The sequence below is a fragment of the Athene cunicularia genome (assembly GCF_003259725.1).
Source record: "Athene cunicularia isolate RWA chromosome 9 unlocalized genomic scaffold, athCun1 chr9_part1, whole genome shotgun sequence".
Lineage (NCBI taxonomy): Eukaryota > Metazoa > Chordata > Aves > Strigiformes > Strigidae > Athene > Athene cunicularia.
Genome location: NW_020799110.1, coordinates 19,424,146 through 19,449,592, shown reverse-complemented (window position 1 = coordinate 19,449,592; position 25,447 = coordinate 19,424,146). Strand labels below are relative to the sequence as shown.

At 38.6% G+C, this 25,447-nt stretch overlaps 1 protein-coding gene across 2 annotated transcripts in view; it reads right to left on the bottom strand.

The window, feature by feature from the left end:
• The window catches only part of DOCK10 (dedicator of cytokinesis 10), a 136,057-nt gene that overhangs the window by 20,396 nt on the left and 90,214 nt on the right, over nt 1-25,447 (bottom strand). For both annotated transcript variants that reach the window (XM_026854829.1, XM_026854828.1), the window contains 20 exons: nt 24,016-24,085; nt 19,947-20,060; nt 18,898-18,969; nt 18,142-18,288; nt 16,184-16,267; nt 13,362-13,458; nt 12,107-12,151; nt 11,463-11,638; nt 11,223-11,339; nt 10,275-10,386; nt 9,426-9,547; nt 9,226-9,340; nt 8,995-9,061; nt 8,228-8,275; nt 7,461-7,562; nt 5,116-5,234; nt 4,332-4,444; nt 3,464-3,601; nt 1,727-1,909; nt 1,055-1,165 (listed from right to left, as the gene is read on the bottom strand). In XM_026854829.1, coding sequence (XP_026710630.1) covers nt 1,055-1,165; nt 1,727-1,909; nt 3,464-3,601; nt 4,332-4,444; nt 5,116-5,234; nt 7,461-7,562; nt 8,228-8,275; nt 8,995-9,061; nt 9,226-9,340; nt 9,426-9,547; nt 10,275-10,386; nt 11,223-11,339; nt 11,463-11,638; nt 12,107-12,151; nt 13,362-13,458; nt 16,184-16,267; nt 18,142-18,288; nt 18,898-18,969; nt 19,947-20,060; nt 24,016-24,085 — 2,152 coding nt within the window. The remainder of the gene's footprint in view (nt 1-1,054; nt 1,166-1,726; nt 1,910-3,463; nt 3,602-4,331; nt 4,445-5,115; nt 5,235-7,460; nt 7,563-8,227; nt 8,276-8,994; nt 9,062-9,225; nt 9,341-9,425; nt 9,548-10,274; nt 10,387-11,222; nt 11,340-11,462; nt 11,639-12,106; nt 12,152-13,361; nt 13,459-16,183; nt 16,268-18,141; nt 18,289-18,897; nt 18,970-19,946; nt 20,061-24,015; nt 24,086-25,447) is intronic.

The window sequence follows — 25,447 nt, the reverse complement described above, 5'->3', positions numbered from 1 at the left end:
GGTTGCTTACTGGGTCCAGAACTGGATTCTCTTACACTTTCAGCTGATGAACAGCACCGTGAGCTATAGATAGTTCTGCTTAACTACACTTACAGCATGTTTCACCACAGCAAATAAAGCACAACAGTCTGGCTCCTGGCCTTCTCATGCTGTGCAAGATCAAAACACAGTCCTTCTATTACTCATATCAGCTGTTCTCAACATATTTAACTCAGGTCTGCAGTTTCTTTTTTTCAGATGGGCAATGAAATACATCTCTATTTTCAGACTTATTAAATGCTCTCTCCTCTACATCACACAGAGATAAGACATTACAGAAACAGCGTGCTGGGAAATCAGAGTTGGACTTTGAAAATAAATACATCTGTAACTGCATCTTATTAAATAAATATCAAATTACTTATGCTAATTATCTACCAATTTTCTTACACTAACTTTATTATTAAACTCAGTGGAGATACCCTAAAGTCACCTTCAGAAAAAGAAAACCACCTCCAAAGTATAAAATTCAAAATCTATGTTGACAGATGTTTGGACAGGAATTGTAAAAATTAAAAAATGGAATCCTTTTCCAACACCTTTAGTATAGACAATAAATCTAATAACAATGGTAACTAATCTAAGAGCTAAGTGCCTTTTTCAGGGGGTTAGCAAGCTGTTACAAAAGCCAACTGTTGTGCATGTTTTTGCTACACATTTACTGAACAGACTAAAGGGACAGTTTGTAGACTAAAAATTGTTTGTCAACTGAAATTGTGTTTCATTAGTCACAATGCATGATATCTCTGGCATCTGGAACAAAATAAGCAGTGTATAACAAATACTACAATTTTCAAATAAAAATATATCTTTTTTGTTTTAAAAATTATTTCCAATTATTAAGCTTCTGAGTCACAAACATTTTCACGAATTTCAGGCTGCCTGAAAAAGGCACAGTATGAATGCATAAATCACTGTCTAATAAAAGCCAGCAATTTTATTCACTGAAACACTTGCTCCTCTGAAATTGTTGACCTTTTGCAAGAGCTAGTGATTGAGAAAAAATATTTCTTACTTTCATCTGCTTGTCTCCATTAGCAAAATTATTTATAATTGCAAGTGAATGTTGAAAACGAGATCCGCCAATCCCTGCATCCGCTATCAGCTGGCTCACTGCTTTGATGAGCTGTATGGGGGGGAGCAAACACAGGGTGCAATTACAAAGAAAATCAAAGTTTCTGAATGGTTTTTAATTCCTGTTTTAATATGACGATGTACAAGGTTAGCAGAGATGCACTTTTATACCTGTCCTAAGATGATAACATATACAAATATAAGGACTATGAGTAATCTTTCCAATGTTTGTAATTGCTACATTTTGCAGTGTATAAGCACTACTGTTACTGGACTACATTTCTGCTACTATATTATCAGATTCTGTTTAGTTCCTTCATGAGATATGTTCTCACTGCTGTAAGCGATGCACATGAATCAAGAATAGCCATCTATCTGGCTATTTATTGGCTACGTGGCTACATTCACAGCTGCTGTCCCTCCCTGGAACAGAGCCGAGCAGTCCAAGAACAGCAGAGAATCCAGCCCAATGTCTTCAGACTTGGCAGGAAAATCAAGCTGCCACAGAGAATTGCCTGAGGACTCTAAAAGAATTGTTTTGCTACAGTGCATAAAATAATGATAAAAACCAATGCACATCAGCTAAATACTGATGATCTCACTATTCACTTACCTGTAGATGGGATCTGACTATTGATTTCTGCTTGTTAAATTCAAAGTTCTTTCTCATGAAAAAATAAAGAAGAGCAGAAGCTTCTGTCTGAGTTGAGCGTGACCTATGGTTACAACACTTCAGGATTTCATAGCAGAGTGAACCGCAGAGATCTGCTTGTCCTTGGAAGAATGCTGATGGGAACTATTGAAAAAAAGCGTGAATATGTTTAACACTACTCTCAGGCCATGGTACAGTTATTCTGAGTCAGTACATTTTTCTGTTAAGCTTTCAGTAAAAACAGCTCTCTCATATTTATTCACACCAGGATTTAGTGAAAAAATTAGCCGCTGGCTAAACATAATCCCATGTGCAAATTAAGATTAAGTAAAAACGGTACACAGGTCTTCATACAAACCCTGTACGCAATGAAAGAATCCAACTGGCTTCCAGGAAGCCCAGACAGCAGCTGGCACACAACAAGCATAAAAAGCAGAGCAGCCTATCTGAATGCAGATATAGGTCACCAGGAAAAGCATGTGTGGGGTTCTGCACTACTGTAAAAGATGTTCAGGAGAAAGAAAATATTTTGAGCAGTGAAATTCCAGTGGTTGAGGGTTTGAACAGCAGGGAGACAAGAAAGAGTGAAGGATGGCTTTCCAAACCATACCTACTATTTATTAGCAGGGCGAATATAACAAGACAGACCAAGGAGAGGTGGAAGACGTGCGTACTGGCTACAGATCTCAAGTACCGCCCAAGAGGTTCTGCTGCATGACTGATCCCTGTTCCCACAGAACTATAAAGAGAGAATTCAATCCCAAGAGCTACAGAATGAACAAAAAGGGCAATCCTGGATAGAGTTCTTCCATTCCTGACTGTCTGGTATGTAATTTAAAGCTGTCTGTGGATGGTTTATTTTATATTTCCCCCATGTCCTCAAGCTACGTTACTGGGAGAAACGATTTCCTCCTCCTTTCCCCTGAGATAACAACCAGAAGGAGGCCACATGGTTTAAACTGATCTACACTGTTATGTTTCATAGAAACATCTGGGAGATCAGGCCAGTCTTGCTTATTCTCACTTCCCCATAGCAATTGTTATCTGTGTGCTACATTCTGGTTAGTTTTAATAGGATCTCATCTAAGTCTGTGACTTGGAAATTGTGCAGCCCTTGCAGTTGGCACAAAGTGTCTAATTGCCCGTGACCATTTACATATGTTTAATGCAAGCAAATAAACGGTTTGACACATAAGCATGTTTTTGTCCAATAACTCTTCTATGTTGAAAATGAGGTATTTGTAAAACTGTATTAGTTTGGATAAACTTTTGGTGAAGTGTATGGAATACTCTCCTGCTACCTCCTCTGGGGATAGCTGTAATCATTCACTGCTGGATCCTCCAAGCCAGGTATCTGCCATGAAGACCATGGCCCTTTAGGGTTTCAAGCTTTCTTCCAAGGGTGGTAAAAGCATGAAAGCCAATGGTGTAGCCAGATACCACAGACCTGGACATTACTTATCTATTTATTTTAAAAGCTTTGCTTTCTCAGTAAATTTTTAATTTTCCAAAATTGAACTATTTTTTCATCTATTGTGAACTTGTCACTTTTAATCAACAATAAATCAGAAGATCTTTGTCAGGAATAAGCATTAGTACAGTGAAATTCAGAACTCTTTCAAAGTACCCAACTGTCCTCAAGCTGCATTTTCTGTAACATATTAACAGGACAGACTAACAGAATAAAACTATAGTTACCTTGCCTACAAACAGCCGCAGGGCAGCAAAGACATGCTTGAGAGCTGCTGCTGACTGGTTGATTTGCAAAAAGAGCATGTGTGTGTCAAAGACTTTCTTCATCAATGCATTCTGGCAATCAGATTGCTGGAGCTGCCTCTGAAAAGTTCACAGACAAGACAGGACATTCTGGTTATTAAAGTGAATAAACAGAAGAAGGATCTGCTGGACTTTACATCGGAGTGTTCCTAGGGAGATGCTTTTCTCAATGCAAAATCTCTGTGATAAAGCATTCCCAGCTTGCTGCAGACTTTTTACTTGCAGTTTTTCAAGGACAGCACTTTCCTATGTCTGTACTACTTGTGGATGGTATACACTAGATCTAAGGGCTAAGGTGGAAGAAAGAAGACACTAAATCTAAAAGGAGCTGCCTGCTGTATTGTAGCTGTAAGCCCTTCAGCAAGTCATCTGGGCCAATATTTGTAGAGCAGTTTTTAAAGAGGCAGAGGATCCACCTGCTGACTTGAAGAGATAGAGATAATAAGCAGTTCGGAAATCTTTTGTCTAAAAATCTCTGAGATCTACTGGGATAAGCATGGTTCAGATAAGGTGACGTATTAGTAGATGCATGACGCTTTCATACAGAGTAGGGTTGTACATAGCCCTGGGTACGTAGGATGCTCTTTCTCCCACATGCTTCTATTCAGTTTGGGTACTATGAATCAATTCCTTTAAATAATACCTTCACCGAGGACTGGCATAACTTATTTCCCTATCCTGCTGTCTCAGCTATTTCAATTTTTCTGTGGGCCAGCTCCCCCAGGCCATCCTTCCACTACACATCCCACATAGTGCCAGTTGAAGTAGAAAATGAAACAGCAAAACATACCTGGTGATTCAGAGTGTAAAGACACAACAGGTCAAGGATTGTGAGGGAAACTTCTGTAGCAATGTTTGCCTCTGTGTCTACATACTGTACAATGTCTGTTTCATTAGAGCTGCCTGCAACATATAAAAAAACAAGAGAACAATCTTCTGAGTGTAGTTAAAGATGATGTAATTCTGCAATCTGGTCATTAAGTCTCAGCACAGTAGAAATGGGGTCCTAAGCATACATTTAATCAAAGGGGTATTTTGAGAAAACTGCTCACAGGTGATGAAAGGGGATGGAATTTAAGTCTACTTTTACCAGCTGCACCAGTGATGTGAGTATATTCTTTCTTTGTTTGCGTTTGTACTCAAAGGAGGAGAGAAATCTAATTGGAAAGTGGGATAGATGACTTAGATCCCATTATTTAAAGAACTTTCTGTCATGAAAAGGTCACTTTTATTGCTAAATTTAATAAATGTAATATTTCAGCCAATACATCTGCTTATATAGCAAGATACATAATCATAGGTGTAACTGATGCTGGGAAGGGGGGAATAACTTGTCATTAAAGCTATTTAAATATGTCAGGTTATTGTAATTAATTTTGTTTCTAAATGAACTTTGACCAAATTTAAGCTTAGATTTCTTAGTTTCCTGAAAAAGGCAAAGCCAGCAGCTCTATTTATATTTAGGCTCTTCTCAGGCTGTTTTTCATCGGCACTCATGAAAACAGATTTAATTGTATAGAGGCTGATCCAAACCCCACAGAATCTGAGGGACGTAAGTAATATTTTGTACTTACTAGTAGTGCTGCTGTCTATCATCTGCAAGAGTTTGGGGTTAGAAAGTGCATTTTTGCCACGGATTATTGGTAATGTTTGAGATCTGTGATGCTTGTGGCCATCATGACTAGAATGCATCCTGTAATTGAAAGGTACCATTAAAAAACAGAAACAAGGAATAAAGTATCACAACTATACAGAATTTTTTCATGTTGGTTAGAAATGTCTACATTACTTCTCAAAGGCTAAGTTAAACAAACTGATGCAAAATTTTTCAGAGAAACAAAAGATAAAGAAGAAAGTGAGGTGGACAAAACAATCAGATGTGATGTGATTTCTTGAGATCACAGGAGACAAAACATTCACTGAACACTAAAAAAAAGCATCAGCTTAAATAGCTGGCTGTTTAGAAAACTGCCTTTGGGTGAAGAGAAACTGAGATGAGCTCTGTTAACTCAGAATACAAGAAAAATATATCCTGCTCATGAAAGAACTAATACACCTTCTGTGAAGGGAAAAAATGATGATAAACTGACAGTGACAGTAAAGTATGTGCTTGCGTGTCTGTGTGTTCTTTTAACCCTCTGATGCTGACAAACACATCACTAATTTATAATAAGAAGCTTAGAATTAAAATACCAATGCTTATCATAATAATTGAAAATATTTTGATTTTGTAACCACTATAGAATTCAGCAAGATTTAACATTTCTCCAAATTCAGGTCACTTTTATAATTACACTTTTATTTAATTTATTTAAAAAAAAGTAGCTTCCAAAATTTGCTTAACTTAAAAATATTCTAAGATAGAATTACTTCCTGCACCTTGCTAAATCCTATTTTATGTTGGTTATTTTTACAAAAAAATTTTATAAAATTAGCATTTCAGATATAAAAAAAAGAACAGGTTCCCAAGACAGGTATGGAATTGATGGCCAGACTTGGCCAATCAATGTGATAAAGTCTTCCATTAATGGTCATAGTGGAAGGACTTGGGTGGACATCCTAGCAAACTAATGGATTTGGAACGTGTCAAACTGATCTCAAAAGGTATTTTTTTGTGGTGTGGGGTTTTTTGTAGGGTGGGGTGGGTGGGGTTGGGAGGGTGTAAAGTCTGGTTATGAACATGTCAGCAAACTGAAATACATAAATGTAAGCGTGAGTTAGAGCTGATCACCAGCAATACTTCAACTCCCAACTCATCAAAAAATGCGCTGTATTACAGCAGGTCAAACCAATAGCCATCTGGACAACAAATGCTGACGTGTGAGGGGCTAAAGTGTGAAGGTCCTGGAGACAGCAGAAAAGTGACTTTGTTTTCTGGATTGCCACCATGATGGTTCACCTGCAAACATGCAACAGAACAAGTGTCTCCTAAAGGCTGCTTGCCAGTTCCAGTTGAGGTAATTAAATCAGTGCTGCTTCTTGAAAACTGCACAGTAGGAAGAAGTATGGAAGAGAAAGCATCTTTTTTCCCCCTTGTTCCATTCCAAGATACATGCTTATAATGGGGTGCATATATATTATAGCTATATGCAAATGAGAAAAGTCAACAATCCAAACTCATAAGGAAGTGGGACTTTCTCACCATGCTCTTAGATACCACCACAAACTGCAGAGAGTCACAAGTTTGCTTTCTCTGTACAGTTTTACATTATTAATATGAAATGGATCCCACTTTCCCCTAAAAGGATCTTATTAAAAATGTGCTGCAGCTGCAGCTTATTACCATGCAGTCCATAAAAATTATTAAATCTTAGAATGCTTAGACTAGGAAGATGGAAGAAAAAAAAAAAAAAGACTAGGAAAGAAAGATTCTCTAGCTGGAAATGTGGACATAACAGTATAGGACTATGCTATACTTAACATCATGGAAGTAAAAAGATGGGTGTCAAGCAAAGCTACACTTAAGTTTGACTGTGTGTTGTTAGATACTCCCCCTCCACAACCCCACATTTACGGGGAGAAATGAATCCCCCAACACTGTAAGTGCATCCATTGATATTTACCCCTAAAGCAGTAAGATTTCATGAAAGCATAAGGTTGCAGACCTATGAATTACTTCAGGTTGGGAAAAACTGTGGATTATCTTTCAGATAGGGACCTGAGCTGAAACGAACAGCTACTGTTTCCGCAATACTTAACAATACTTAACGTAACTAAGAATTCTTCTGAACATAACATTTTAAACAACAGTTTATAAATCAAGCTGAAGTTAAAGGGACTCAATTCTTTCACTGCTTATGACTTTGGGGGCTCTGACATATACCAACCTCTTGTCAGTCAACACTGTGACAGTGTATGAGGGCTGGAGGATGACAACAAAGATTATGGTTTTATATGAGTTAATAATACATGCCATTACCATTGTGAGAGCAGACCCGATGCCTGGCCAGAGGAGTTCGAACCTTTAAGGGTTCCATTATTCTGGGTGGCCTGAACAAACTTAAATGCAGCAGCAATTTTCCTGTTAAGAGAAGATAACTGTTAATGTGTTATGGAATGTGACACTGATTTTGCCGTGCCTCTGAAGAATAAATACAGGCCTCACAAAACCTGCCATGGAGCATGAACTGGTTCATCTGGTGACCTTTCTTTTTTCCACAGTGTGACATATAGACAAGTTCACAGTGGTAACATTAAATTAAAAATGCAACATCAACTGAGACAAAGTGTGCATTTCACGTTTCACAGCTGGAACACCATCTCATGTTTTTTCAGAGAGTGGGTAGAGACAGAAGATTTTTTTGTTTCATTGCTGTGGAACATTCATCTATGCCCATTAAAACTATTCTTTCCATTATATGGATATAAACTAGACCGTTCAAGTTCCTTTGTTTGGCATATGCACAGAAATATAGTTGAGAATGGCCCAGTATTTTGGGTTATAAATGCAACAGTAGTTATCATATCATCACATGCAATTCATCTTTTACACCAGGTATGTAGTCAGATGTCCAGAACATCACAATAACATTGTTTTCATAAAAGAAAAAAAATGAAGCATACATTGGGTTCAGTAGGTCTGAATGCTTTCAGGAGAAAACTGATATACTGTCAACCTCATTTAAGCCTAATGTAATGCAGTACGATTTAAATACTATAACATACAGTCTATAACTAGAGAATTACCTCACAATATTGCGTTTTCCTAGATATCTGAAATTTTGCAGACAAACCCTGAAAGACAAAACAGCATTTTATGTCTATTAATGGCTTCCTAATTAGAAAAAATGCTGAAACTTAATGCCTCGAAAGAGACCTGTGGCATATGCACCTCCTAGTAAGCAGAACAGAATGCAGCAGTTCCCAGCCCAGGGATGCACAAGATGTGGCATCACTTTTCACACCCTTGCTCCCTTTCTGCATGGTTGAGGATTCCTGCTTGGTGAGGAAGCAAAGACTAGGCTGCAAAAGCATTGCTTCTTCACCAGCTGAAGTTAAATAACTTGAATTTCACTTACGAGGAAATTCTGAAAACAGCTACCTGCTGCATTCTGCAGACATGCATAGAATGGATTGAGCAAACCACCTTGGAGATGTGAAAAGATGTGAAGACTCTACATTATATGGCTTTTCTTATGCTTTGGAACCTTTGAGGAGCTAAATACTTTTCTCAAAGGAATAACAGAATCTCAACTCCAAATGAAAATTTCTTTTAGGAGGAACACCCAAAGCATTATACCCCCCTATTCGTGGAAGTGACCAACATATTGGAGGATATGGATTTTATTAGTAACATCTCATTACAACTTCAGAAGATCATGGCAAAATAATCGAAGATACTAAAGATCTCTCAGCCTATTTCACTAGGTAGACAAACGCAAAGAGAAATTATTTGCAGCACTTTAGAACATCATCATTTGACATTAAATCAACCACCCACAAAGTGAACTTACTCTAAAATGCTGAAAAAGTCTGTTATTTCTGAGAATGGTGCTCGCAACCAGTAGGAAATCAATGCGTCTAAAGGGAGATAATAAAACATATTATGTAGCTGTTACAGGGAATTAAACTTGGCCCAAAGCCTGTAAACTACACTGATAATTATTCTCATTTAATATTTGTTTGGATTCAGCATTCACAATATTTTACCAGGTACATTAAGTAGTGAGTGCACATTTTCATACCTTCTGAAATGGTTTTCATAATGTGAAGGAAACACATAAGAAGGCTTCTAGTTTCAGCTTGATCCAACTTGTCAAAACGAAGAGTTGATCCAATCAAAGACAAAGGTCTCATGATCTGTTGAATTGGCAGTAAAGGGTCTTGTTAAGTATAGTGATAGGTTTCCACCTCTAATAACCGTTCTCAACATTTGCACATGTACCTTTTCACACGTGTCAGTTCTCTCACTGTTTTTTTCATTGGTACTTGGGTTAGATTCAAGACTTGCTAAGGAAGCTCTGGAGTCAGCATGGTTTGCTGCAGAGATAGCTATTGATGAAAAGGCTGTAAATGAAAGTCATAGCAAACATGCTAAACTAAAACATTTATGGATACAAAAACTAACAAGAAAAATGGAAAACATAAAATGTCACATGCTGGATTGACACCAGTGCTTTGAATTTCCAATAGCAAAGCTATTGATGGGTATGTTTAGTACTGAAAACATGCCACAAGTTGAAATAAAATGGTTCAGTTTGCTGTTATTCATGGTATTAAAATGGCTTGTTGCATTCTATAAGGCCTGACCTAAACCCACAAAAATCAGTGGAAAAAAACCATGCATATCCCTGAAATCTGAAATGGAGTTTGGAGAAAGTGAACAAAGTAAGTTGTGTTTCTATCCTTCCATTAAGCCTGGAAAAACTAAGAATAACTAAGAATATTTTCCTCTGAGAGACTTCAATAGTTTTCAGGAGAAACCCTGGAACTATTCTTAAGTCAAGCAGAGACTACAAGAATTAAAGTCAGGCACAGGGAATTGTGAGAGTCTGAATGCTGGCATTGTTCCAAAGCAGGCAAGTAAGTGAAGCAGTGGAAGAGCAGCTTCACAAGAGAAATAAAAATCTATTCAAAAACACCCAAAGGGAAGAGAAGCATTGTATACCATGTTTCCCTGAATATTGTATAAGATGGGTTAATGGTATACTCTCCATGAATACAAAGCAGAAAGCACGATGGATAGAGATACACAGAAATCTACCTATGTGCATGTTCGATCTGTCATTTATACCTGCTATAGAGTTCAGAACATCTTTGGAAAAAGATGTGTCCACAGAGTTTGCATGTTTCATTGCTGTCTGGCTCTGAAATCCTCCAGCTGTGCTCAAGTCATCTCTAGATCCCTGTATTTTGAAAGAAACAGAATAAACTCCAGTAAATAATATCACTCATAACGTCCATAATGACAGCACACCCGACAGGCTTCTCTTAGATACTGAGCTTCAAAACCTGCTTTCAGTAGGCTGTTAGCAATAAGCAGATGAAACAGCCTTGTTTGGTGGAAGGACTGAAAGACACAACACCCCTGCAGAAATCTGTTTCTAGTTTTTAAAGCAGGGATATGAATATAACAAGAGGTAAACAAACATGCTCCTCCATGTGCACAGTTTATACAGACATTTTCTGTGGTGGTGAAGCTGTTTTATGATGTTTCTGTACCCCTTCCCTCCTTCAGATACTTGTATGCACTCCCTCTGCCTCCTGGTATAGCTCGTGGTCCCTCTGTGTACCAGTGAAACTACCTGGGGTGGCCATGATGTAACCTGGCAAAGAATCTGTGGGCATGGCAGTGTTTCTTTACCACCAGCCACCTGCCCAGGGACCTGCCTGAGGACAGGGTCCTCAGCCACCTGCCTGCAGCACCAGGGCAGACGTACCAGATGGACTGGCTGGGGCTGCAAACCTCTGGGTTTCCAGCCCCAGGACAGCCAGTGTCCTGCACCTTTTCCAGACCCACAGTCTGTACTCTGCCGGTACGGACTCCCAGGGCCCCACAGGTGCTCCGAGAATCGAGACCTTCCAAATTAAAACACTGCGGGTGCAAACAAGTCAGCATTTTCAGAACTGCATTTCATTAGCTAGCTTGTGACCAGCATAAACTAGGACCTCTTCCCATCGGATTGACAGGGTCAGACCTCAGTTTGATTGTTTCAGTGTTCTGAAAAATCACATGAATTACCTGATTGGAAGTATTGATATTGAAAAGGAACATATCCTTCATGTAAATCCTTGGCATATTGTCCAAAAGCATTCCATAGAGTGGCATGTACAGGTTTGCTATTTGTGCCTGTTTTGCCTAAAAAATAAAAGATACAACATAATCCTGAAGAAACTAATTAACGTATACTGGTGGCTAAGGAAGCTTATGTTTAGCTACTGTATGAACAAGCAAATAAAAAAGAATAAAAAGTTTCTTTACCGGATCTGCATATCGATCATCAAACGAATGCTTTGCCATTAAGTTTTTAAGCACAGCCAAAGCTAAGTGCCTAATATCCTGGTCTTCTTGCAAGGCAAAACCAACCTCCCGCAGGAGGACTCCAATTAGAAAATGTTTGCGGCAAAATTCATTGGTCAATGTGTACTCTGGAATATCTTGGAACAGAACGGACAAGAATACTTTAAATTAATATATAGGTTGCATACTCCTTCCCCCCCTGCCCCTTTTCAAATTTTCAATAACTTTTATTGATTTAATCCCTGGATTTCTTAATCCAACTGCCCAATTCTGCTCCCTCACTTTCTAAAAAGAATTAATATTATTTCAAAATAATACAATTTTTACAATTTAATAACACAATTTACATACACATTCCCATATGAGAATATCAAATGTTTTTCACGCCATAAGACTATTCACTTCTTTGACGCACAGAGTCCAAATTGTTCCCATATTCTACCTAGAAAACTTCTAAAACAGAGATCCAGACTAATTCCACTTCTGAAAATGATAAATAATTTTTGTCTTAATTTGCCACAGTTCAGTGGCACTGGTCAAAGTAAATCTTAAAAGCTCTTGATGCACAATTCTGCTTACTTCTTATGCAGTCATTTTGTTCATACCTGATGTTCGATATTCCTGTGTTGACTCTGAAGGCGTCACAGGGTCTTCATTTTTCATAAATATAAAAGAAAAATAGGCAAAAATCATGCACATTTTTTACTTAAGTGTAAAAAATATATTGCATTTTTTTTTTAATTTAACTTAAATTTGAATTAAACAGCTTCTACTGTTAAAGAAAGCTATGAGTGTCAGAACTAAACTCACTTTTTGGTGTGGAAAGCTAAAGAGAAGCTGCACAGAGCTGATTCTGCCTTCCACTGGAAGCAATTTCCACTTTCAGCAACTTAAAGGACCACATCCCAAGTGATCTCCTCAGAGCATGGGGAAAACTGTCAGAACTGGGAACTGTGCCCAGATCTGAAACCCAGTGCCTTTGAAATGAGGAAAAACACCCAGTACTGGGTATTGGCCACAAAGTTTGGTTCAAACCAACAGATTTCAGTGCAGGAGATGGGATGTATGGTGGCCCTTGGCTCTGGGGCATGGGCAGGGCGAATTCACTCCTGTGGCAGAGCACAGGCAAAACCTGCTCATGCCTCTGCAAAACACGGGTTACACACAGTATGCCCTGCCTTGAGAAGCAGCTCAGGAGGTATTGCTAGCAGACTCTGAAATGCGCCTCTCTTGCCTCACTGCTCCAGGTAAAACACTTCAGTATGTGGTGACCATGTAATGCACAGGCTTGCCAGAAGCCAAGAAAGTAAATGCAGAGAAAAAAAATGCTATTCCGTGGGACCTGCCTGCCAGTCCTAGAGACACCCTGGAGGCAAAAGTACCAACTGCCTATTATCTCCTGCTGCTTGTCCTGTTCAGACCTTCCCTGCAAAGGAGAGGCTGTCACAGGGACAAGCCTGTTCCCAAATAGCAGAGTTTCACAATGCCCTTATCACTGCCTCAGCTTCTTCCCCTTCCCGCTGTACTTGTTCAACCCCTTCCCTAGCTCACCACCTCCCAAGGCTACTGCACTTTTAGTAATTAGTCCATGCAAATAGCCCAGTTCATTCACCTCAAAACTTCCAGCAGAAGAGTAGCCTCCCACCTCCTAACTGCGTTGTCAGTGGTTGCGTTTATTTACAGGCATACTGGAATGATGCTATTTTTATCATGCTGCTTAAGTACCACACCTGAAAAGCCATTTGGGGCTTCTGTGCCTGATGTGCAGACATGATACTTCAGAGAGTTAGTTGTTATCTGCTCTTTGAGCCTCCCGATAACTCGCAGTTGTACAGAAACCCTTTCGGGGTGGTGCCTTACCAGGAATGTTTGAAGATCGTATGGGCAGGCACAGAGGGACAAAGTGCTCATGGTGACAGACTTCTTGAAGGAAGTCAAATTTGAACTGATGTAAAGTCTGAAAATCACAACAGGCAATCGTTCAGTTCACATTAAAACAGGGAAAATGGTAAGACAGAGCTGCACTACTATTGATCTCTACCTCAAAATTCAAACTCACAGCCAACAATGAAACCTTACAGCTTGTTATGCCAAGCTACACAAATAATAAACATTTGGTTTTTGTCTCTGTTACCAAACAAACTTGTCACAGTCAAACAAGTTTTTTAGATTCCTCAGCTTCAATTTTTCATTGAAGATGTGCTGATAAATAGCAGCCTGATTCAAGCCAAATATTTAAGGTATATTCAAAGCTACACTGGGTCTTTTGATGGTATATACTATAGCATATAATCATAGCAAAGTACCATCTCCAGTTCACATCAGTTTGGGATCATTACAAGTATTACACCTCTTTTTTTTTTTAATTTTTTTTTGCTCCTTCTCTTTTTGGTCAACCAAATACAAAATTTCAACCACACAGGACAGATCCCATACTTATTTATAGTGATGAAAACTTCCCCTATTGATGCCAGCGAGTTCCAGCTCCAAGGGTGTTATACAATTTGGTATTATTTCCTTAATATTTCCCTCCCAAGAAGCCATCCATGATCTTCTGTGAAGCCTTGCAACTACCTCAGGAATTTATCTTTCCCACTATAACGATGTGCCACTGAGATATAAAGATAATACATGATATCCAGTAATACATTTTTATTTCCATCTTTTCACCTTAGTTCTTAGTGGCAGAAAGCATTGAGGACTACCAATACAATACTGCACTGATCTAGGTCAAACATTTGCCCTAGCATTAGAAAGCACTTGTAGAAGTCTTTTATTTGCCCTTAAAATTTGTTTAATTAAATTGTAGCATTTCTGCTGCCACCGTCAGGCTAGAACACCTGGAACATACACTTCAGAGTCTGCTGAGGACTGGATGGTGAGGAATTTTTTCCTGAAATGTTTTATTGCACTGTAGTGCAGTATCAGGAATACAGCTGGACACAAAACTCAGGGTCTAATGGTAAATAAAGAAATGAAGCACCTGGAATGTGTTTCTCAAAAGGAATGGTGACATTTTAAGGGAATGCAACAACGAACTGAATTCTAATGAGGTATTTCAACTTCTGATTAAGTATTTCTCAAAACAATGTTTAAATGTCAAAATATGGAATACTGTGACATTTCTGCGGAACAGAACTTATGGTGCTTCATTCACAATTAGACATAAATTCAAATTGCGATGTTATAGACTGATACACCCACAAACTATTTATTAAAGCAGTAATATACACTGTTAAACTTTCTGAAGAGAGAGGTCAGATTGCAGTGTCATCTTTCTGATACATAAACAATCCAGTTAAATAAGCAAAAAACCCACAGAAAGAAATCCTGCAGCACATTTAAATGACCGGCTCTTGCTTAAATGTCTGATAAAATGAAAACAGTGCAAGGCCTCTCTCTCCTTGAGGTCAGAAATCTCTGATTTTATTTTGTGGCTATTGTTTTCAAGTGCTGCAAAGCCTGTTCCAGTGGTACATCTGTTTCAGCTCCGCAGCGATTCTGCTTCCAGGCATCCTGGCAGATGGCTCTGGAGGGATGCTGGGTGGCTGGCAGTGTGCATGCACTTACTGCCAAGGAGGTGCCAAGTTCTGCTCTGCACACTGACTAATCTCAGGCTTTTCCACTGGCCATTAATTGGCTTTTTTAATTAAACATCTGTTTCTGTGGTTGAATGTATTTAGGGAAGTTTGAAATGTGGAAATAATTTTCAGATTACATAGAATTATTTACAGAATTATAGCCTTCAGGCTATTACATTAATACTGAGAGACTCCATTCTACATCTGTTCAAGAGATTAGGTGAAAGGTCCGAGTGCAGCATGAAGTTGGCTTTAGTAAAAAGCAAAACAGACCTGGAGTAATCTCACTCATTACCTACGAATGCCCAGATCACCACTAAAGAATTATAAAAAGTTAACGGACAATGGAGTTTTGTAAGCTTTTTTTGGAAAAGATGAGTCATTCAAAGTGTATGTCTTGAATACATTCTGTTATCTATCATCTTGCATGCTCTGGTATGATAGCTCAGAAACCCAGTCATGGAAGAGAAAAAGCCTGTGACTCATCCTGACGGAAGAGTAAAGGAGTCAAGCTGAATACTTGGGGACCTCTTGCAGTTTGAAATGTATTGCTCAAACTGTATCACTGACTATTATAGGTATTAAAGAAGAAATTCAGGCTGCAGAGAATTTTCCTCATACTGAGCACAAATTAATTTGGAGCAGATTGGCTTTCTTGCATCATCAATGAGGTAAGAGCACACCATTCAAAATAACTGAGATGTTACATTCTCACTTGAGTTTACACAATGTTAACTTGTTCATATGCTCTTAGTTTAATCTCCTCAAAGAAAATTACTGCCAATTACTGCTGATATTTATAGACCAAACCACAAGTGTACTCTCCAAAGAAGCACAAAGTAAATTCAGCCTTTTGCATGCTTTGGTCTGAGCAGTCTTTGCAGAGCTCAGAGAGAAGTTGTTTGGACACAGTGATATACTCCCAGAAAAGGGGATAGATGTCTCAGAACCAAAAGGTTTTAAACACATTTTTTACAGTAAATGTTTTCACTGACTTGAGTTCTGAGCATGGTGAAGCCATGGAACAGATCATAAATAGTCTCAATATAAAAATATTCTGCTAGCAAGTCACTTTGGCAAAAACAAAAATCAAAACTATACCTTGCTATCTCCTGTTCCAAACATACTTATGTAACAGTTGACCATCCTGAACACAAATCCACGATCCATAAATGTAAAACAGCGCTAAGAAAGGGGAAAAAAAAATATTTTATAGCCAAAAAAAGCAGTACATGGCCTCACTTACCTTGCTGTTTGCCTTGTGTCACCTATAAACTTGAGTCATTTGTGCAGGTGAAGTTAGTCTTATAGCAGGGCGAGGAAAACCAGGGAACTAGTCAATCTGTCTTGATTTTAAAATTTCAGTAATAACAGATTGATCAAACCTTTCATTTTCCCTGTGTCTACAGTCTAAAATAATTATCACAGTGTACAGTGCAGTAGGAGAAAGCTTATCTAGTTAAAGTCATTCATGTACTGTAACATTCAATCACTAGAGGTGGTATGTGACTGAAGTTGACCGGAATATCTCCTTCAGTGACAGAGCAATGACTCCTGAGGAATAAATCCAGCCACTATACTTGCTGTCTATGAGCTACATTATTCCTCTGGGAGAAAATATGCCACTATATTATGATGAGAACACTGCTCTTGCTGACTGATGGGCTAAACAGCCAGAAGATGTAAAGTCTTTTGAGAGCCTTGGTATTACAGTTACTGACATTTTTTTCCTTGAAGAGTTAGCCTACCAGATCAGGAATGCAATGTTGAATTCCCTCCCCTTCTCTGGTGTTCCCGAACTCTGCAAAACTAGTGAAGCCCTGAGCCCTCTGCCACACAGCATTCAAAGGCTGCTGCAATCCCAGCCTGGAGAAAGCCGTATCATCTCTAACCTATGCAATTCTTTCTGGCAGACCAAATTAGAAATTAAAACCCATCCATATGCCATGTCATATAACATAACATTACTGTATTCCCAGTTTAGCTGAGTAACACACAAAAAGAGCATTCAAATCTGCAACACCTCCACAGGTGCAACACCACGCAATTACTGACTAAGCACCTCCATCCATGCTCCTGCCTCAAACCAGCATCATCTTCCAAATGATGTAACACTAAGATAGATACAGCTTAACATCAGCAACAGAGAACAAACTCAGTGGACAGCAAGTTTATAATTTATTTCACCTATGTATGAAAGGAGAAAAATCCATCTGCAGTTTGTGTTTTCCTTATAACTTCACAGGAACATTATATTGCTGGAATACTGCTCCTTCCTAATGCTGTGCTTCAATTTGTCATAAAATATTTGAGTCTGGGTTTCAGTGTGTACTATACACAATGTTCTGTACATCATTAATATACATCATTACATTAATGGAAATGTGTGTCAATGTGTCCAGTTTAAATCTGCACAACTTATTGAATGGCAATTTTCCCATGGTCCAGAGCTAATTCAATGCTGGGAAAATAAAAATGATCGAGAAATATTAGGACAAAATCATACAATGCAACCCCTTTTAGTGACTTTTCCAAAGCATGTGTGTGTTTTCTTATATCTGGTAAATGAAAGGGTATTACAGAGTTAAAAAGGTAGCTTACTATATTTCACATAATACTTGCAATTTGCTTATTCCGGTTTGTAAAAAGCTGCCCAGTCTGGTTGTGATTAGGAAATACTAACCCACCCACAGACATTCAGGGCTATAATACTTAAAGAAAAAATACCAGCTCAAGTGTAACTATGGTTTTATTCCTTACCAAATTTTTACCCATTTGAATGTAATGTAAGAATTTGCAGAATCTGAAAGCTTGGGCTCTTTCATGGAACAGATATAAATGAATAAGAATTGTTTTAAAGCAGATTTAGGTAAAGCTTTTGCATTCTCAAAGACTGAAGGGCATAGAAAAACTGAACTACAGGTCAACGCTTAACTCGGAAGTTGAGACATCATTCACTCAGAGTTGTCTTTATTCCCTTTGACTGGACTAGAATAGTCTCAAGTTTGTATTAAGTATGGGGATATAAGTGCATATGCTGTAATGACAGAACATCTCACCTTGAGAAATTTGGCAACACTGTAGTTTGCATTCCTGGTTTCTTCGAGAGCATCTTTGTACTTCCAAACAACATGGTCTGCTAAGACCATCACAAGTGTATCCAGCTCAGTTTGAAATGATTCTGGAAACCTCTGAGTTCGGGAAACCTAAGGAGGAAATAGATCATCACTTGAGAATGTACAAAGTTGCATATTACACCTGAAAATACATTCAGGCCAAGAATAAACTTGAATAAAAAAATATTCTTAGAGTTCCATGTATATATTCTGAGTATAAACCCCAAAAGGAAGAATCTGGTCCATAGGAAAGTGGGAGAGCTTATCCTCAGATTCCAGCACAAGTATACCAAAAGCATCTTTGACAGGCAGAGAAAAGGTCAAAGCACTGATCTCCAGCTATGTAAGGTTTGCTCAAAGCAAAGTGGAGTTTCTAGGTCATCTATTTGTTGTCTGGCATAATCACCTGTTAGGTAACTGGCAGAAATTAGAGAATTTGCATTCCATTCTAACCCACCCATTACAAAGCTGATGCAAGTGTATTTTTAGCTTACCAGAATAGGTTTGAGCCTAGTAGGTAATACAATGTTTTTGTGGGTAAAACCAATATTATACAAAGCATAACAGCATTTCTTTTTTTTTTTTTTTTTTTTTTTTTTTTTTTAGCAGTCTAAGTATGTGTATTTTCCAGGATTCTAGATTTTATATTTTCCCTAAGAGACTGATTGCCTACTTAATTGAGATCACATATATACTAACCTTTGTTTTGTTTGTATCAACCAGGTGCTGTGCCATTGATTTCAAGATAACCGCAAAGAAGAACCAGGAATGCTGTTCAAAAGAAAGAAAAAAGTGATAAGGAAAAAAAGATTATCTCATAAATACTTTAGGATGCATTACCATTCCTTATAGATGGATTACATTTCTCAGTAATGCACAATGATAAACTCTACATGACAAATAAATTGAAGAGCCTAAGTGCCATGTATGTGAGTAACATTAGATAATGTCCTTAAGAGAGCTGAAGCCATTCTCAGGCACTTTGTCGCTGTGGCTCTGTGCAGTAAGGAGACTGCAAACACCACTCCTACAATCCTTCCATTCCTGCTGAGCACTATCTTCATTGTTTGAAGGTAACTGGCAGGAATGCATGACGCAGAGAACCTCAGAGAACAGAAGATCAGAATAAACTGCTTTGTTACTTCCAGATTGGTAATCTGGTCCAGAATATTTTTTAAACAAGTACCATTAAACAGAGTGGTTCTTCAAATACCATTTGCTATAGTGAACAGGTAAGAGACATATTAATATCTGTATCCTCACATATTGCAGGAGATATGTGAAACAGCTACACTCAAAAAGCTTACAAATTAAAAAAAAAAAACAAAAAAACCCCACAACAAATCCAACCACAAGTACTTTTGCATGGCCAAGGTTCCTTGCAGGCCAGCTTTTCTGCATTTTTCAGCCTATTTTTGGTATTCTAGTGGCTCAGCATAGGAAATCAGAACTGGTTCACTCTAACTAGTTGAACATATTTTTGCCACTGGGAACTCTCAAACTGGACTGGCTAGATCTTATACCATAACCAACAGGCTCAGTGATGGTCCCTGCACATGTATGAATTTCTTAGACCTGGTTTGATACGTGAAACCTCAGGAAACCTCAATCATTCTCATTTTGGTCACTGTCAATCAAAGGCAGCAGCTGAAATTGGATAGAAATGTCCTACTTACAGATTAATATTCTCCCTGCATCTTCCAAGATCAAAATGAAAACAAAGTATCCTAAATCAAGCTATCATTCACCTTTAAAACCTGTTTCACTGTTACTTGGTCATTTAATTTCAGAAGACCAGTCATATTCTTGGCCAGCTCCTCATGAACAGTCCTTTCTTCAAACGATTTGGTCCTGAACACATACTGAAGAAGATGGGGGAAAAAAAAATTAATATCAAAACGTTCATTAAAACAAACATAAAAACCTCAGCAGGAGAAGATAAATTATTTATACATCCCTAACAGCTGACAATCTTTGCCACCAAAATATCCTGATGCATTCGCATAAAGTTTAATTCCCTTAGCAGTAACGGCACATTTTTTAAACACAACTTCCTGTTGATTTCAGCTTAATGTGAACCAAGAGGAATTTCTGCTTAAAATCAGTGCTACAATTTATTTTTTCATCAAGGCATAGGATCCCCACACCTCTAAACTGTCTTTCAAGCCATTCACCAGGGGAAAAAAAGAATAGGCAGGCAGAGAAAGTACGGAGGGTTTTTCACCCACCTAGTCAAGGCCACTTTCACTTGCTCCTTTCTTCCCATGGCAACAGCTAGTCAGAGCTGGCACCAACTCTTCATCCTGAAAGGTGTAGAGCACCCACTGGAACTGACAGAAGGGGAAAACTATACCCCTTTTAGAAGTCAAGCCCTCAAGAAAGGAATTTATCTACCAAGTCACTCAAAATTCATAAATCTAGTGTGAGTTTTATTCAACATTTTAAACTTATTTGGTACTGGGATCCATTACTCCTTCCTAAAGCAAGAGCTCTGCTAGTGCATCAGTTGGGATGAAATTTCTTTTACCTACCTGACTGAATGGAAAAGGTAAGAATAACACTTGAAAATATCTTATTAACAGTCAGCCTTATTTCCAAAGCAGATGCCATAAGCTTCTCTCTATGCAGTTTGACACTTCCAGGTCCAATTATTTAAGTCGGCGTAATTTCCCATTATTCTTCTGAGTGACTCACAATTCTCAATTTACCTATTCCCAAACCAGCATTTCTAAAGTAGGTACTAATTTCCTTACAGATGGATAAAATAAATTAACAGTTATTGGCTTCTGGCTGCTGCTGGAAATGGGAAAACAGACTAAATGGACTTTTGGCGTGGCCTAATAATCACGTGTTATTTCTAAGATATTTAGCTGAAACAGGTGTCTATTGCAATTTTGAAAAGTTGAGTAGAACAGGTTTTAATACCCATTTAATTAACTACATTTAAATGTGACATAGGTTATTTATTTTGAAACCTGAACATTTCTGCTGGACCTCAGCAGAATTCCTCTGTGCTTAAATCAGAGTATCCAAAACTAAAATTTGACTACTAAGATGCTGAGAAGCATCACCTGTAAACAAATACTTTCATGAAGAATGAAAGTAAATACATACTGCAATTACTTTCCATACACATGGAAATATCAACCAACAGTTGTTAACACTGAAATTAAAACAATTTTCCCATTTACTAGTTTAACTCCTATTATATTTTAATTGTTTTACCATGAATATGCTAAAGTTTTAGAGTTCATCAGCAATGTATTTGTTTTCATTCCTAAATTTAATTTTAGAAACCCACAAAAAAAACCCCAAGACCTATGTCACATATATTACTCCTAATCTACAGATGAAATGTACGTTATGAAAACTACTTGTTGCCCAGTGAATCAGAATATCATTACAGCCAGAAGCCCATACAGACATTTGTCACTCATGGTTTCTTTCCATGACTGTGGGCGATCTCTCATTGCAACCAGAGCAGGCCAAGAGGCAAAATGATGGCAATATCTACTTCACTTCTAATAACCTGCAATTCTCCTCTATGCTGCTATTTGAAATACACAAATAAGTTAATAAACATAAAACTCAAAAGATATTACAATTTACTCATGACTGATTCATCTAGTAAGGCTAGAACAAAATTTTCCAGCCCTCTCCACTGAAATTAAAAGGGAGAGAAAAAAATTAAGGCAAGTGAACAGGGGGATGGGTGGAAGTATAACACCCTTAAATGAGGTTCATTTGTCTATTAATTCTTCTGTCCATGCCAGTAACAGCAGTTAACATATTCTTCTACTTAAAAACATGCTTCTTCATAAAATTCTCAGTTTACAAAGTTGTTACCCAAATATACTATTGATGAGATACTTGCTGGCCAGTAGCATTATGCACATTCATTTAAGGGACATTCAATTGATACAGATAACAAGGAGATCATCTTTAAAGGAGGCCACTCCTTTGGCTTTTTAAGTCATGATACAGCTTGCCTGGAATCAAACTCCATACACAGAACATATCCATATATATTTTATATATTTTTCTTCAAAACAATAATGGATGAAAAAAGCTGAGTAAACACAGAATGGTTACAAGAATCTAAACTTTACAGATGAGAAAAGAATTTATGTACAGTGGCACATGAAAAGACACAGGATCTTGAAACTAAAATCATGGCTTAAGAAAATAATCAGAAGCTGAGTTAAAAAACTTAGCTTCCTAAGAAACATGCAGTTATCTTGCAGCCATGAAGAGCACCCAGAAGTACCTCTTCAGCACGTCTGCCCTTCGGCCACAACAACCCCCAGCAGTGCTACAGGCTTGGGGAGGAGTGGCTGGAGAGCTGCCAGTCAGAGAGGGACCTGGGGGGGTGATTGACAGCCGTCTGAACAGGAGCCAGCAGTGTGCCCAGGGGGACAAGAAGGCCAATGGCATCCTGGCTTGTGTCAGCACTAGCGTGGCCAGCAGGGACAGGGAAGGGATCTTACCCCTGTACTCGGCACTGGTGAGGCCGCCCCTCGATTCCTGTGCTCAGTTTTGGCCCCTCACTACAAAAAGGACATTGAATGACTCGAGCGTGTCCAGAGAAGGGCAACGGAGCTGGTGCAGGGTCTGGAGCACAGGTCGTACAGGGAGCGTCTGAGGGAACTGGGGGGGTTTAGTCTGGAGAAGAGGAGGCTGAGGGGAGACCTCATCGCCCTCTACAGCTACCTGAAAGGAGGGTGCAGAGAGCTGGGGATGAATCTCTTTAACCAAGAAAGAAGCGATAGGACAAGATGTAATGGCCTCAAGTTGCACCAGGGAAGGTTTAGATTGGATATTAGGAAGCATTTCTTTCCAGAATGGGTTGTTGGATGTTGGAATGGGCTTCCCAGGGAGTTGGTGGAGTCCCCATCCCTGGAGGGGTTTAAGAGTCACATTGACATAGCACTGAGGGATCGGGTGTAGTTGGGAACTGTCAGTGCCAGGTTAATGGTTGGACTGGATGATCTTCAAGGTCTTTTCCAACCTAGATGATTCTGTGATTCCATGAAATCTACCTGTACATGAATAATACAGATGGCCAGATATTTTAAAGTGATACGTCTCAACACAGTCAAGAGGAGTGCTGCAAACTGCAAGCAAACTACATTAAATGTCTCTGGTATCTATCCAGATAAAGTTTCTTTTTCTTTCACATACTTATCTCCCCCCTTCCCTCCTCTTAAACTGTGCAAGGTGGGAAATTCTGAATTTAACACCATTTCATAGACCCTAACGCTAAGCCTATGCTTCTAGAAGCTCAGTGGAATTCCATTTGTACTAGGGTCTTGCTTCTAAAAGGTAAGCTCTAGTTATCAACTGACTATGGGGAACTGCCTCTCCCACAACCTGGTAGCCTTTAAGAGTGCATTGCAGCTTTCTCCTCCTATGCTTGCTCAACTTGGCGTCCTATGGAAAGGAAGCTGCACCATGGAGAGGAAACATGAGCAGCCCTTTGTCCTCTTCAATGGAAGAAGGCTGTGAGCCAGGATGCAGTCGAGTTTGGTGAAGGAGGACACTCCATTGAGTGTCCCTGCTCTACAGTGCGCCCTTAAAGCACAGAGAGGCAGTGTAATTTGTTCAAGGTGACACAAGAAACTTATGGCAGAGGAAGAGAGTTGATTCAGCCTCTTCCAAATCTTACATTACTTTCCTAACCAGAGTCACTAGCAGCAGAAAGCTATGATGCAAATACAGAAAAAGCTACAAACAAATTCAACTGAGTAAACAGGCAAAACCCCCAGAAACCCAGCCCCCCTTCCCGTAAAATAGTTAACAACATAGCAACAATCATACCGTCACATAAGAATTGATGCAGTTGTCTAGTTGTTCTTCATGACACTTAGCAACAATGTTAGTAAGAACCCTGCAAGACAAAAAAAAAGAAAATAAAAATTGAGCTGTTTTATTTCATAAGGCAGAGAAAGCGTACCTAATGCATCACATTGTTCTGTTACTGTAACTTCATTTGAAACAGTCCATGAGGGATGTGATCCAAATGATGAATAGTGTGTGCAGAAACCATACCAGTGGGAAAACACAGTAACTCCTTGGACCTTCCACTTGCATGGATTGTTCTGTTATATATGCATTTGTCTAACAAAATGCACCTGTTTTTCATTCTTATACCTGTACTGACATTACAGCAAAAGAAAACTATTAACTAACTAAAGCTTGTATGACTTTGGATGATTAGTAATAAGAAAAATTAGAGCATGTTAACAAAACAGAGAGGCAAAAGCCTCTTTCTCTGGGAATGCTATTTGTCAGGTTCGCTCAGGTCTTGGTAATTCTCTAAAGCTCTGATACTTTGCTTATGATGGCACCGTTAATCAAAGATGAACACAAGCCTAGGCTCAAACACCACTCCTGCACTGTTTGACCATAACCTTGGACTCAGCCCCAGCCTGAGTGTCCAAGCACTCAGGAACAAAAAGCCAAGCACAGCAATCTCTTGTTACTGCGCATGGGGGAGAGGCTGGACACTTGGTGCAACTATAGATGCTTTGAGTTTCTGCAGATCAGCAACATGGAAGAAAATTGGCTGGGTCATACTGGCAACCTCTCACAACCTGAGCTTCTACTAACAGTAGAGATAGCGCTGCTTCAGACCAAATGCTTCAGCAAAGTTTTCTCTTTAATTTGTACCTGAGCCATCATTGTTTGAGATCATCCTACTTCAGAAAACACAAGTTTGAGCAAGAAGTCTTCTTCAACTTAACCATGACACTTCCTCTTGGTTATTGGGATCTCATTTTTTCAGGATACTTAATATAAAAAAGACTCTACAATTTTATAATCTTATTTTTATGTTAAAAGAACAAGGAGGAAACAGTTCATGATTCTCAAATGTCAAAAATTACTGAATCTGGGTATGCATAATAACAGTATGACTAAAATGAATTATTAACATGCCTGTGACTGTGGTCCACCTACAAGTAGTCATTTTGATTAGCCTGGTGATTTGAGTGTTTACTGCCAATTCTTATTATTGTATTCAAAAGCTCTGTAATTCTTTTAAGTCAGTATTTTTCATATATCTCATTGCTTGCTGTTAGTAGAACTTGTAGCAAATCACAAAAGCTATGACAAAATTAGTCGTGCCCATTCCGATCCTTCAGCCTTTATTCTGATTTGAAACTGAAATGAGTTCTGACAAAGATGAGAGAAAAATGATGACATGACTGGGTCCCCAGACAAGTAAATAACCATAAGAGAATAAAAGGAA